General features: G+C 42.0%; 1 protein-coding gene across 3 annotated transcripts in view; it reads left to right on the top strand.

Moving 5' to 3' along the window:
- Positions 1-13,754, top strand: part of mast1a (microtubule associated serine/threonine kinase 1a) — a 71,603-nt gene that overhangs the window by 43,146 nt on the left and 14,703 nt on the right. For all 3 annotated transcript variants that reach the window (XM_086081784.1, XM_086081783.1, XM_086081785.1), the window contains 10 exons: positions 2,629-2,761; positions 6,085-6,152; positions 7,134-7,210; positions 8,054-8,262; positions 8,926-9,064; positions 9,617-9,749; positions 10,163-10,328; positions 12,800-12,901; positions 13,000-13,122; positions 13,207-13,316. In XM_086081784.1, the coding sequence (XP_085937910.1) occupies positions 2,629-2,761; positions 6,085-6,152; positions 7,134-7,210; positions 8,054-8,262; positions 8,926-9,064; positions 9,617-9,749; positions 10,163-10,328; positions 12,800-12,901; positions 13,000-13,122; positions 13,207-13,316 (1,260 nt within the window). The remainder of the gene's footprint in view (positions 1-2,628; positions 2,762-6,084; positions 6,153-7,133; positions 7,211-8,053; positions 8,263-8,925; positions 9,065-9,616; positions 9,750-10,162; positions 10,329-12,799; positions 12,902-12,999; positions 13,123-13,206; positions 13,317-13,754) is intronic.

Genomic DNA, 13,754 nt, shown 5'->3' with positions numbered 1-13,754 from the left:
TTGCTATTTGAAGAGTTGCTCGTATTTATAGGCTGAACTAAATCAATATGCTTCCTTGGCTTTCTCACCGGGAAACTGTACAAAGGTGCGACTCACCACACAAACGCAAGGCTTTCTTCAAAATTTTAAATTGCTCTTCAAGTTATAAGCACATGTTCTGTGATGATATAGAACATATTGCAGGGGTGTCAAAGATATTGTAGTTCAGGGGTCACATACAGCCTGATTGGATGAAAAGAAGCTCTGCATAATATCGTGCCTTTTTTTTTCGAGTAGCAATTTTTTGGGGGTGGATGGGTTATTTATATAATGTATTTCATCAACAATGTAATGTGTTTAAAAACTTTGATAAGCAATGAGTATATAGAAAACAAATCTGATTAACATATCTCAATTGCTTATTGATTCAAATTTGGCAGGGTTGTTTTTCTATGTGGTGTGTCAAATTTACAGGAAATTTTTATTTGCCCTTTATAGGCACTTTATGTTCCACTAAGAAACAGACAAGATGAGTGGAATTTTCATTAAAATCACCTTTTTCTAGAGGAAGCGCCTTCACATTATCTGTGAAAGGAAAAAAATTGTATTCTGGAAAATCGTGCTGGGAAAAAAACTGTTAAGCTTGTTTGGTTTAAAGGGGAAGTCAACCTAAAACATTTCTTGACAATAATATGTAATATGTGACCTCGCTAGTCTAAACACGACATTCTGATTAATATTACATTTGTGGAATATGAGTTATGTGGCAAAATCCAGCCGTTTTTATCAATCTCAGGGGGCGGCCATTTTGCCACTTGCTGTCGACTGAAGATGACATCACAGTTGCTCAGGGCTCAGGCAACGACCAATCACAGCTCACTTGTTTTTCTGAAGCTGATTGGTTATTACCTGAGACCTGAGAAACTGTGATTTCATTTTCACTCGACAGCAGGTGGCAAAATGGCCGCCTTCTGATATTGATTTTGCAATATTAACCAGAATACCGTAATTGCTGCATAGAACATATTATTGTCAAGATTTTTTTTCGAGGGGGTTGAAAAAAACAAAAAGCAAACCTTGCTTTCATTGTTATTTTGGATCAAATTGTATTTTTGTGAGGAAAAAAAAAAACAATATATTTTTTAAGGTCCTATTTCCCAGCTGTATATGCAGGTGTACTTGATAGATGCTTTTAACAAGACAGCTTTAACACTGACACTGCTCATTTTTTCGCAGTACATAAAAGCAGGCAGGTCGCAAGTCATGACCTTGGCATGTTGCATGCAGTCAATGAATGTGTGAATATACACAACACGTACCTGACGAATGGCCTCGCACGTTTGTCACTGATGACGCTCCACCCACATTTGGCTCATCATTCTGTTGCCAAGACGACCTTCCAGATGGGGTCGATGGGGTCAGACAAGATGCGAATGGATTTTTTCCCCCTTCATTGTCATGGCTCTTTCGGTTAGCAGGAATAACACACTGTGATGAAATGATCCTTTCGTATTTAAGTCAGTGCTGAGGTCTGCTGTGGTGGAAATGTCAGCCAGTCCGGAGGTTGTTAGCTGCAAAAATATGATCCTTGAGGAGAGGGAGGTTAATCCTTTCTCCTCTGCTGGTTCTTTTCTTTTTTTTTGGGGGGGGGGGGTGGCTGTGGGGGTCTGTCGGATACATGAGAACACGGGAGGAAATGATCCCGGCAGCCCCCCGGCTCTGCCTTGTAATCAAAATCACTATGTGATCCCACAAGACACCAAAACAGGAAAAAGGGATGCTTTTCAAAAAGTAATTTAAGGTTGGCTCTTGTACAACACTGTGTTGTTGTTGTTTTGTTCATGTTGTGGCTATAGTTTGTGCGGCACTATTGGAATTGCTTGGTCCGTTGTATTAAATGACAAAAGATGTGCATGCGCTGGCCACACCAGGAGGTACAGGACATGATCTACTGCCATTTAATATGCAGTAATTCCATTTATGTCCACCGTGTGAAAATATTAGATCTCTCTTATAAGAATCTGTGATTTTTTAGGTTTATATGAAAAATAGGAGAACTATTTATTTTGTTCTTAGAAACGGCCATATCAATGCTAAATTATGTTGATATTTTAGATTGTGGCATTGAGACATTTTTGATCAATATATGTTTTTGTTGTTGTTTCTTTTCATCACAAGACAACATACTAACAAAATGACAGATTTGCAAAGCCGTTTCAATCCAATCAATCCAATCCAAGTGTTGTGCATATAGTCTCAACCTTGTCCCTCTTCATCTTTGAATTTTGCCGCTAATGCTAAAGGTCAAAAGTTAATAGCAACCAAAAATGAAGTAAGTATAATTAGCTGACAAAAGCTTTGAACTCCATGAAGATCAATTATTTTTCCTCTCTGTAAATAAATGGTCACGGAGAGTCATTTTCCTTATCTTCTAGAGATTATTAACACTTGGGCCACGTGTAAATTGTCTTTCACATCTATATAAACGTGTTAGAAGACATTATTTGGGCTTTATCACACACACACAAGGTAGAATTTTTCACACTTCACAAATGAATCCAATCTGCTTTTATTTCTGTGCATCCATTTTATTGACACCAGGCTTTCTGCCATTTTGAAGCTTGTTTGGTCTGCCTGCTCACGTCACAGGAGTTTAATCCGGAAGAATTCTACCATCTGTTGGAGGCAGCTGAGGACCACGCCAAGGAGGGCCAGTTGATGAAGGCGGACATCCCTCGATACATCATCAGCCAGCTGGGGCTCACCAGGGACCCCCTGGAAGGTGAGCGGGAGGAAATAGAAAGGAGGACAAAACTTTGTGTTCCCACCAAAAAGATTTTGTTTTAATTATTGCCTCTAGACATTGGCCAGTTTCAGAAGAGAAACTCACATACTACTAGCTTACTTGCTAAATGTATGAGAATAATTTGTAATATGTAGGTTGGAGGCAAATGTAAGTGTATTTAGTTACCGGTAAATGTGGATGTAAAGGGCTTCATGACTGGGTTTTCCTCGTACCCTCACATGACTAACTAAACCTCTGTTTTTCATTCTTTTATTATGAACGAATGGGCAACAATTCCCTTTGACACACCGCAACATCTTGTGGAAAGCTATTACATTTTAACCTCCTGCATGTGTACTGAAGCTTTTCTCTTACGGCGTATTAATGATATATTTTTCCACATTCTAGATGAGACAATATGTGACATCTGGAATCTTAAGCTGCTGGAAGCATTGCGCCGGGAAGACGTGTGGCAGCATCAGCGTCTCCAATTAATCGTTGCGACTCTAGCACCGCCTCCAAACCTTTAATTAACACCTGTCAGATGGGCCCGGTCTAAACCGGTCTAAATGGCCTGGAATGGCTCCTTTTTAAATCCGTGAGAAATAGTTGGCTTCTTTCTGATAAATTCTGATCAAGATAAGACCATTTTTGCAACTTCACACGTGGGCACATGTTCTCTTTTTTTTTTTTTTTTTTTTTTTTAAAGAGCTCAGTATTGTTCATTCGGAAATGTCATCATCATTGCTTTTTTTTTTTTTTTTTTTTTTTTTTTTTAAATATATATATATATATATATATATATATATATATATATATATATATATATACACACATATACATACATATATACATATATACATACATACATACATACTTTTTTTTTTTTTGTGTGTGTGGGTGAGTATGTGTGTGTGCGTGCGTGCGTGCGTGCGTGTGTTTGTTAGCTCACCAGAAAACCTATTAGAAAAAAAAAAATCTCATACCGTTCACCTAAATCGAACACCAGGAGACCCGAGGGGACCGAAGAAAACCAAGGAAGGTGAAATCCAGCACCGACCAGACACCCCCCACCAGAACTCCTCCCCAGCCCAAGAAACATCCAGACCCCAACAAATCCAAAAAACATAAAATCAGGGAGGCCTCAAGAGACCAACGGAGAGACCAAGAAAAGGAAGGAAGGACAGACGAAGCCGCGTGAGATCCGAGACACCAGCCTCCACCGATTCAATAACCTGAGGAGGAAACAGATTGTGTCTGAGTTTCGGTAGATGCTGGTGTGGTGGATCTGGCATGCATGAAAATCTCCACCAAAGAGGGGAGCCGTCGACCCCCGCCGGAACAGAGCAAGCGCAACACCTCAGGGCCCCCCAGGCCGCGGCAGCGCCAAAGGACGACCCCCGGGCCCCACCAGGGCCACCGGCCGGAGAGCAAACCCAGGAGCAGGAGCGCCCCCCGCCCCAACACGGCCCGCGCCCCCGGCCCAACGCAGCAGGACGGGGCACTGCAGGCCCACCAGGCACCCCACCGGCCCCCAACCCCCGCCCCCCCACAACCCCCCGCCCCCCATCCACCCCGCCACCCACCCCAACCCAGCCCCAGCCGCCCCCATGCCCCCAATCCCCCAGACACCCCCCACCCCCAGCACCCCCCCACCCCGCAACCCCCACCACCCCCCCCCCCAACAAAGCCGCCCCCCCCCCCCCCCCGACCCCACCCCGACCAACCGGCAGCCCCCCAACCCCCGACCCCCAGCCCCCGGGGACCACCCGCACCCAGGCACCGGCGCCGAAGAGGGGCCGGACAGCGGAGCGGAGAGGGCAGCCGCGCCCACCCCACCCCCCGCCGTGTGGAAGGACGGAACACCGGGGGCAGAAGGGGGAGATGGGGGCACCGGAGGGCGGCCGACACCCCCGAACCCCAGGCCCAGCGGGGGAAGGCCCCGGTCGTCACCCCAGCGTTCTTTGTGAAAATTAACCCCTGTTACTGAGTCCGCCAGCTCGCGGACTGGCGAACTCTACCCCTAAACCGTGAATGTGACCCCACCCAGTGTATATACAAGTGTGTGTGTGTGGTGCATTAAAATTAGGAGCAGGTGAACCGGAGCCGATGGAAATGATATTCCCACGCTCCGATCCACCCGCCACCCAAGCATGTTGCTGAGTGTATGTGGTGCATTAAAAAAAATAGATAGGGCGGGGGGGGGGGGGGGCGGGCGGCGACACGGACAGGGGACCGCAGCACTGCTCTATACTGCGGCCCCCAACCGATGGCACCCCCACAAGCCCCCCCCCCACCCACAAGTTGTGTGGTGTATTAAAATTGGAGGGGAGTTGTAGGGTGAAGACGGTGTTTCCACCCTACCCCACCCCCCAAAGTGTGTTATGTGCCCTATATGTCTATAAAAGTGTATTGTGCAAACCTAGTGTAGTGAGTTAAGAGGTGTGACCAGCGGGGCCCCCCCCAACCGGGCGGGGGCAGGAGGTGCACCGGCCCACCAAGCCCCCACCCACCCCACCAGGACCCCGGCGGGCATATGGGACCCGTCCGGCGGGGCGATAGGGCTCGCCCCCCGGATACTGGGTCCCGCCCGAGGTGTCAGGACGCCCACCGGAGCGGGGCGGGCACGACACCAAACCCCAGCCACCCCCGCCGGCCCCCATAGCACCGAGACCCGGGCCATGGATGGAGCCCCCGGCCCAGGGGAGGGGAAGGAAGGCGTACCGGGGAAGGGGAAGGGAGGAGGGAAGGGGACGACAAGAAGGGCAGGGGGCAGCGGCAGGGACGCAAGGAGAGGGGGAGAGGAGGAGGAAGGGCACATGTTCTCTAACAACATCGCTTCTCCCACTTTGTTTTTCTTGGCACACAATAGAGGCTGCGTGTGCCACATCAAACCCAAATAGACACAATTGATGGTCCTCTGTTCCATAAAATGCTTTGTGGCATCCTTCGAGTTTTTTTTTTTTTTTTTTTTGGTGCGCTTTAACGAACCATTTAAATAATAATCAGCGTGCTCCAGCAGCTGTCACGCACGGTACATGCAGTACAAGAACAGTGGAAATTAGCAGCTTTCTGCTGGCAGAGAACAGGACGAGTGGGAGGTAGCGCTGAAAGAAACGTGGGAGATTAATAGGAGCGTTCGTCTTTATGCTGTGTTTCCTTATGTGACACATTTGGCTGTGGTGCTCTGAAACGGAATCACTTTGTGTACGCAACGTCTGCATTGTGATGAGACGCCTGCCACCGTAGCTAAAAGAAGAATTTATTTTTGTTTTGAAGCTCGCTTTTCTTGTTAGCTATTGTGTTGTTTTTTCTCCCAGATATCGTGAGCCTTGACAGCTACGACAGCGAAGGTCCACACACGCCAGAGACCGATGACTCAACAGAGGTAGTCGACAAGATGAAATTCAGCAATACACGTTCAAGCTGACTAAACGTCCTTGTACACGTCCATGTCTTTCATTGTGTATGATCCAGCACATAAACATGCTCCTCCATTAAGGCTACAACAATTGTAATTCTGATCATTATTCAATTGTAAAATGTAGTTTTTAAACTATGTTTTGAGACTTGTTGATTTATGAAGGGGGGGAAATTTCAAACCTAAAAGTTAATTGGTAAATTTTACATATGGCCAGATACCCACTTGACTCATTTGCTCCCAAAAACATATAAATACGTTCTATTTTAAATGTTTGGAGTGTCCCAAAGACATATTTATACCTTTTTTTTAAATGTTTTTTTATGCTAGATCATACAGAAGGCTTTGATACAGCCTCTCAACTGCAAAGAACGGTTGAAGAACTGGTAGTTATTACACAAACGGCCAGCAGGTGTTAGCAGAGCAAATTAGATCAACCAGGGCCATCTTTAAAAAAAAACTCTATTACTCACAATTCTAAATAGATTTGTGAATAATGATTCAACTTAGGTAAATTCTAATGCTAATTGCTGCAAAACGGAAACAAATAGAAATATACTTTTTTTTTCTTTTGGTAGGTTCTATGTTTTTATAGCAATAGAACACAATATTCTGTGGGCCTTGCAAAATCAGTCAAAATCCAGTAAAACAGCCCGGAGTGAAGGGGATTGCTTCTGTGAAAATGGCTGGGAGTGAATGAGTTAATAAATAAATTCATCAGTTAGAAACTGCATTTTTGGACTTACTTATAGGGTGCAAAAAAAATTTTGTATAAAGTATCCAATTTGACACCAAAATGTTATGGGTAAAGTATGTGAAGTAATTTTTGCACAATCAAAACCAAAAGTGATGAAAACATCCTCTCCATAAGAGAGATTTAAAATAAATAAATAAATAAAAAACATCTCTTGAGTGTCTTTTGTAAGTTGCTAATGTCTCTGTTACCAGGGTAAGGGGAGAGCCATCAAACCACCAAGTGAGGAAGACTTTCAAAGCATCAAACTAATCAGCAATGGCGCTTACGGGTAAAGCACTCGACTGCACTACACAAATATTTGTGCTGTATTAGTTTAACTAAACGAGCATACTTTATAGATTAGGGGTCACCAACAAATAGCCCACAAGGGCTACAAATACCTCACCAGTGATGCGACATTGTGATTTCCTAGGAATGTTGTACAAGTTATCATTTAGGGCTGGGGGAACGACCAATCACGGCTCACCTGTTATCTGGGTTTGGTCATGTGATGTCATTTTCAGTCGACAGCAAGTGGCAAAATGGCCGCCCCATGAGCTGGACAAACGCAATATTAACTCATTCACTGCCATTGACGGCTATAGACGTAAAAAATTCATTTGAACTATTTCTATTAGTTTAACTCTTTTTTTCCCCCCACTATTGTTAACAAGAGTATGAAAACCTAGAAGAAAATTATTGTACATTTAGAACAGATATAAAATTTGTGATTAATCTTGAGTTAACTATTGAAATCATGCGATTAATTACAATTACAAATTTTAAGCACCTGACGCCCCTAATTTTTAATACTCTTTTCTTTAAAAAATTATAATAATAAAATATATATATTTTTTTTTAATGTCTAGCTTTTCATACTCTTGTTAACAAAAGTGGGGAAAAAAAGTTAAACTAATAGAAATAGTTCAAATAAATTGTTGACGTTTATAGCCGTCAATGGCAGTGAATGAGTTAATTAGAATACCGTGTTTAGATTTGTGCGACTGCATATTTTGTAGAACGTATTGCAAAGAACATTTTTGACTTGACTTCCCCTTTAAAATCTGATCCTTAGTTTAAAGACAGCCTGTTTTATGTTTGTTTATTCGTCACCTGTTCTCAATCTTTCCAGGGCCGTGTATCTAGTCCGCCACAGGGAGACCCGACAGCGCTTTGCCATGAAGAAGATCAACAAGCAGAATCTGATCTTGAGGAACCAGATCCAGCAGGCCTTTGTCGAGAGAGACATCCTCACCTTTGCAGAGAACCCCTTTGTTGTTTCCATGTTTTGCTCCTTTGAAACACGCAAACACTTGTGCATGGTGCTGGAGTACGTTGAAGGTAAGATTAACTCATTCACTGCCATTGACGGCTATAGATGTCAAAAATTCATTTGAACTATTTCTGTTAGTTTAAAAAATGAGTGTGAAAACCTAGATTTGTTTTATTGTACATTTAGAACAAATATAAAATGTATGATTAATCGTGAGTTAACTATTGAAGTCATGCGATTAATTATAATAAAAAAAATTAATCGCCTGATGCGATTAAAGAAAATAAAAGATTATTACAAATTAGGAGCGTCAGGCGATGACAATTTTTAATCGTAATTAATTGCATGACTTCACGAGTTAACTCACGATTAATCACAAATGTTATATCTGTTCTAAATGTACAATAAAAAAATTCTAGGTTTTCATACTCTTGTTAACAAAAATGGGGGAAAAAATTAAACTAATAGAAATAGTTCAAATGCATATTTGACGTCTGGTGTTGCTTTTTTGTTATCGCCTATGCAATAAAGTTACCATAATATGTTCAATTCACTTTTAAATGAAATCACATTCATCTCTGAGATGTTAAGTCTTCATCAGCTGTTTCCTGCAGATTGAATTGTGTCTATGCACTTAGCAGCTTCAGCTTTGTGTTATTTTACTCCTCAGTGTCAAATTGAGCAATGACGTCATGAGTCGTTCACGGTGTAACTTGACTTTATGTGTGCAGGTGGTGACTGTGCCACCTTGTTGAAGAACATCGGGGCTCTCCCTTTGGAGCTGGCCAGGATGTACTTTGCTGAGACCGTTCTGGCCTTGGAGTACTTGCACAACTATGGCATCGTTCACAGAGACCTGAAACCAGACAAGTTAGTCCTCAATGATCTTTCATGGTTGATATGCGTAAAATTGAAAATGACATTTTATTTATTGTGATCTGTGTATTATTTTTGCCAAATTGAAGTGCTTCAGGTAAATAAGGTTGTGACTTTATTAACATGGGAATGTTCTGGTTCTGCCAGTTGAGAGTCCCAAAGTTTAATCCAAATGAATGTTACCAGGAAACATCATTGACAAAGTAGCACAATGGGTTCAGGCTAAAAAAACCTCAATGGCCAAACTGAAGGGAAAAAAAGTAGCAACTGGACAAGATTGGATACTTGACAAACTCAATTGGCACTTAGTAGAGCGCAGACCTCTGCCAAGGCCACACAGTCCAATTTGGAGCGGCCGCAATCCACCTGCTGCATCAGATGTTGGGAGAATATTAACAAAAGTGGAAAATCCTTTATGGCTACTTTACGGTAGAGTTGTGCCAACATTTCAAAGTATTTTGTTTTTCCTGCCTACTAGTCTGGCCCGAACAATGCAATGTATGGCTGTCATATATGACACAAGCTATTGTTTCTCCACTATTCTAGTCTGTTAATCACCTCCATGGGCCACATCAAGCTGACAGACTTCGGCTTGTCCAAAATGGGCCTGATGAGCCTCACCACCAATCTGTACGAAGGACACATTGAAAAAGACGCCAGAGAGTTCCTGGATAAGCAGGTACTTTTTTTCTCAGTCTCCTTCACAAACAGGACAATGAGATGAAACAAGTCGAAATCCGGATGCTTGATTGATGCACGGTCAAATGGCAATCAAAGAATCACTCCATCTTTTGCGGTGGTGCATCCCTCCCTGCCGAGTCTCCCTGCAAAGTCATTCATCTTCGCAAAATCATGCTTCCTGATCCAGTGAAGCATGATGCTTTCCTTCATTGCGGCAATCCCATTACAGCTATTGTTTATGCTCTTTACAAATGATAGTAGTCGTAATCAGTCGGTGTGATGCATGAGTCCCGCTGGCAACTCTGTTTGCCTTCTACACAAGAATTGAACAAGACAGATTTTGCTCTCATTGATTTGATTCTTTTTTTTTGTCGGTGTTGTTTCGTCATCTCTTTTTACCGACATTTTCAGGTGTGCGGTACCCCAGAGTACATCGCCCCAGAGGTAATTCTCCGTCAGGGCTACGGCAAGCCGGTGGATTGGTGGGCGATGGGGATCATCCTCTATGAGTTCCTTGTGGGCTGTGCGCCTTTCTTTGGAGACACTCCCGAGGAGCTATTTGGACAGGTCATCACTGGTGAGAACATGGCAGTGGTCACCCATCACATCCCACAGATTGGACTCTTTTTTTTTTTTTTTACTCATTCAAACCCAAAAAAAGTGTAAAAATATTTTTAATACTTTGTCCGTCACTCCCAAAAATGTGTTAACACGTTTTTTTTTTATGTTTTTTTTTATGCAACAAGCTCTTTTTGTCAATGTTTTCACCAGGAATGTGAATATTCTAATATATTCTAATGCTGATTGCTGCAAAACAGAAACAGATACAAATGTACTTTTTGTCACCTCTTTTGGTAGGCTCCATGTTTTTTATAGCAATAGAAGAACACAATATTATTCGGGCCTTGGAAAATCAGTCAAAATCCGGTAAAACAACCGGGAGCGAAGGGGGTTGCTTCAGTGAAAATGGCTGGGAGTGAATGAGTTAATTAGAGGGAAAAAGCTAAATATTTCCGATTACATTTAATCTACATCATTAGACACTGTCCTTGTTTCAAGTTGTTTCCGTGATTCCCAATCAATTTGCTCTCAGTGGTCATAAGGTAAATCACAAAAAAAGTATCCTGGTTCACTTAATTGGTCTGAAAATTATGTATTTGCTACGAATATTGCATTTTGTCCATCTAGCTATGTCAGCAATGTAAAACATATGAATATGAAAAAATATGATTTCTTACTCGATAGCAATTAACATGTATCCACTTTTCGTGATTTTTGTTTTGTTTGGTGGTTTGCCAACAACAACAGGTCGATTTAATTTTTTACCCCAATGAAAAATGTGTGGTTTGCTCAGTAAAGGCTAGGAATCACATCAGTTGACAACGCTGCCACCTTTTGAAAAACATGTAGGGCAGTGTAAAAACAAACAATCCAAATATATCTGACCAAATTGCTATTCCCAAAATGTCCACATCAAATTATAAATGTATTTTTTTTAATGGATGGATGCATGGATCCTTTTGATAATTTATCACTTTAAAATCTAAAACCAGTCAATGTCAGTCAACTCCTGCAGCACCTCCACTGTGTCTTTACAAACTGTCACAGTCCTTATGTTGGCCACCCGCTGTTCCACCAGCGGCTTGTTGGTGGTCTCAATGTGTATGAAGTTGTCAGAGTCCCCAGAGGAGGCGGGTGAGAAGAGCCATATGCTCCCTTCACTTTGGCATACGGGACTTCAAGAGTTTTATTCCCTCTCTTTGCAAAGTTAAATAAAATTAAAAAAAGAGGAAAAAACAAGTTAACACCAAGAGCAGTCAAATACAGTTGAAATCAGATGTAACAGGTTTTACATACTGAGTCAGTTTGGCCCCTATTTGATCGATATATATATTTTTTTCTTTTTCAACTCTGAGGTAAAATTCACATGGAGAAAATCAGTCATTTTATTTGGCTGATTATACTACCACTTTCTTTACTTGCTGGTATTGAATGGTATACTGATTAAAAAAAATCCTTAAAGTGAAATCAGGTTAAAAAAATATATATATATATATATATTTGGAATTATATGTTAGATGGGCCCACTTGATGAATATTGCATTGGGCTGGGCAATATGGCCCAAAAATAAAATCTCGATTTTTGCAGTCATTCAGGACGACTATGATTTTAATCGATTTTAATCTAATAAATCCAGCAAACATTTTTTTTAAGGTTTAATTTTTTGAAAAATAATTCCTGTGCAAAATATTCAGACAACAATTATGTATAATCTAAATCAGTTTTAACATAAACTTCATAGTTTTTGCTTCAATGCCACAATTAAGTAGTTGGTAGCTATTGTAAACATTAGCATTCAGCATTTTGCCACTTGCGCAAAATTACAACTCACAAAAATATTTGGATGTAAAAGAACATAAGAACAACAGCTTTTAATAATCCAAAAGACAAAATTCGATTTCGCGATTTAGCAAATTGTCAACGATTCGATTTTTACAATAACGATTTATCGAATTAATTCGATTTATTGCCCAGCCCTAATTGGTAGCATACAAATTAAGCAGATCAATTCACCCATTTCCATTCATCTCAGGGCACACAGCCTTTTTGACATTCGCTTGTTTTTCTGGGCTTGTTCACGTGACTTTCGCAACTGAGGCCACTTAAGCGTCAGTTCCAGTCGACAGATGTCAAAATGGCCGCGCTGTTAGATAGATGGAAATGGGCGGATTAATCTGCTGAATTCTTATTCCAACAATCAGAGTACCGTGTAGACCTAATGGGGGCACATAGAACACATTAAAGAAAAATTTTGACTTGAGTTTAATATTGCAATTCTCATGCGGTAAATAGGAAAAATACTTTTTTAAATGAATACCAAGTAAATATTTTATTTTGTAAGGATTGCTATCGTCCATCTGCTAACTCCTATCCTCTCCTATAACCAGCATTCCGTTCACACTGTAATCAATATCTCATTCCCAGCTAAACTCCCATGAGGGGACTTTTTGACTTGTGTATGTTCATGTATGTTCTTGTTCCGCCAGATAATATGGTTTGGCCCGATGGCGACGATGCCTTACCCGAGGAGGCACAAGCCCTCATCTCCGCCCTGCTGCAGACCAACCCTCTCGTGAGGCTGGGCACAGGTGCTGACTTTTTGTTTTGCGCCAGCTCTTCCACCTGTGGAGCACATTTACTCACAAGGTTGTGTGTGTGCGTGTGTGTGTGTGTGTGTGTGTGTCAGGTGGAGCGTTTGAAGTGAAGGAGCACCCGTTCTTCACGGAGCTCGACTGGAATAGTTTGCTGCGACAGAAAGCTGAGTTTGTCCCTCATCTGGAGTCAGAGGAGGACACCAGCTACTTTGATAGTACGCTACATCTCTATTAGGGCGCGCGGTGATTCTGTCACACGTTCAAGTGACACCTCATATATTTTTTACTACCTGTGCCAGCACGCTCCGATCGTTACCACCACATCAACACGTACGACGGGGACGACACCAATGATGACGAGCCGGTGGAGATCAGACAGTTTTCCTCCTGCTCCCCTCGATTCAGCAAGGTCGGAATCTCTTATTTATCTCCCTGAGCTTGTTCTGTCTGTCATTTTCTTTTTCTTCACGAGCCACCTTCCAGCTCCGCTACCTCTACTTTGTCACACTCGTTCAGTCCTCCGCGTGATTAAATGAGAGCAGAAACACAAATGAGGTCCGACTGTGCTTGGAGTGTTTTTTTTCTAGACTTTATCACCCGTGCTTGAGTTCCTCTGAACCTTATGATCCTCATTGTTAAGCACTGCATTCTCATTTTTCCTGCTGCCGTTCATTGTGTCGACTTCTCACTTACCTCCGTCATGGGACTTTCGTACATCTTCATGATGTTTTCATTTTTTCTGCCTTTTTTTTCTGTATTCCATGCAGGGTTATTTTTAGTTCATGAAAACTAACGGGAATTTTTTTTAAACTAAAATCTCAAAAACAATTTAGTTAACGAAATAAAA

This window comes from Leptonotus elevatus, chromosome 8, assembly GCF_054856555.1.
Source record: "Leptonotus elevatus isolate MCC_2025b chromosome 8, RoL_Lele_1.0, whole genome shotgun sequence".
Lineage (NCBI taxonomy): Eukaryota > Metazoa > Chordata > Actinopteri > Syngnathiformes > Syngnathidae > Leptonotus > Leptonotus elevatus.
This window is presented reverse-complemented; position numbering and strand designations above follow the sequence as displayed.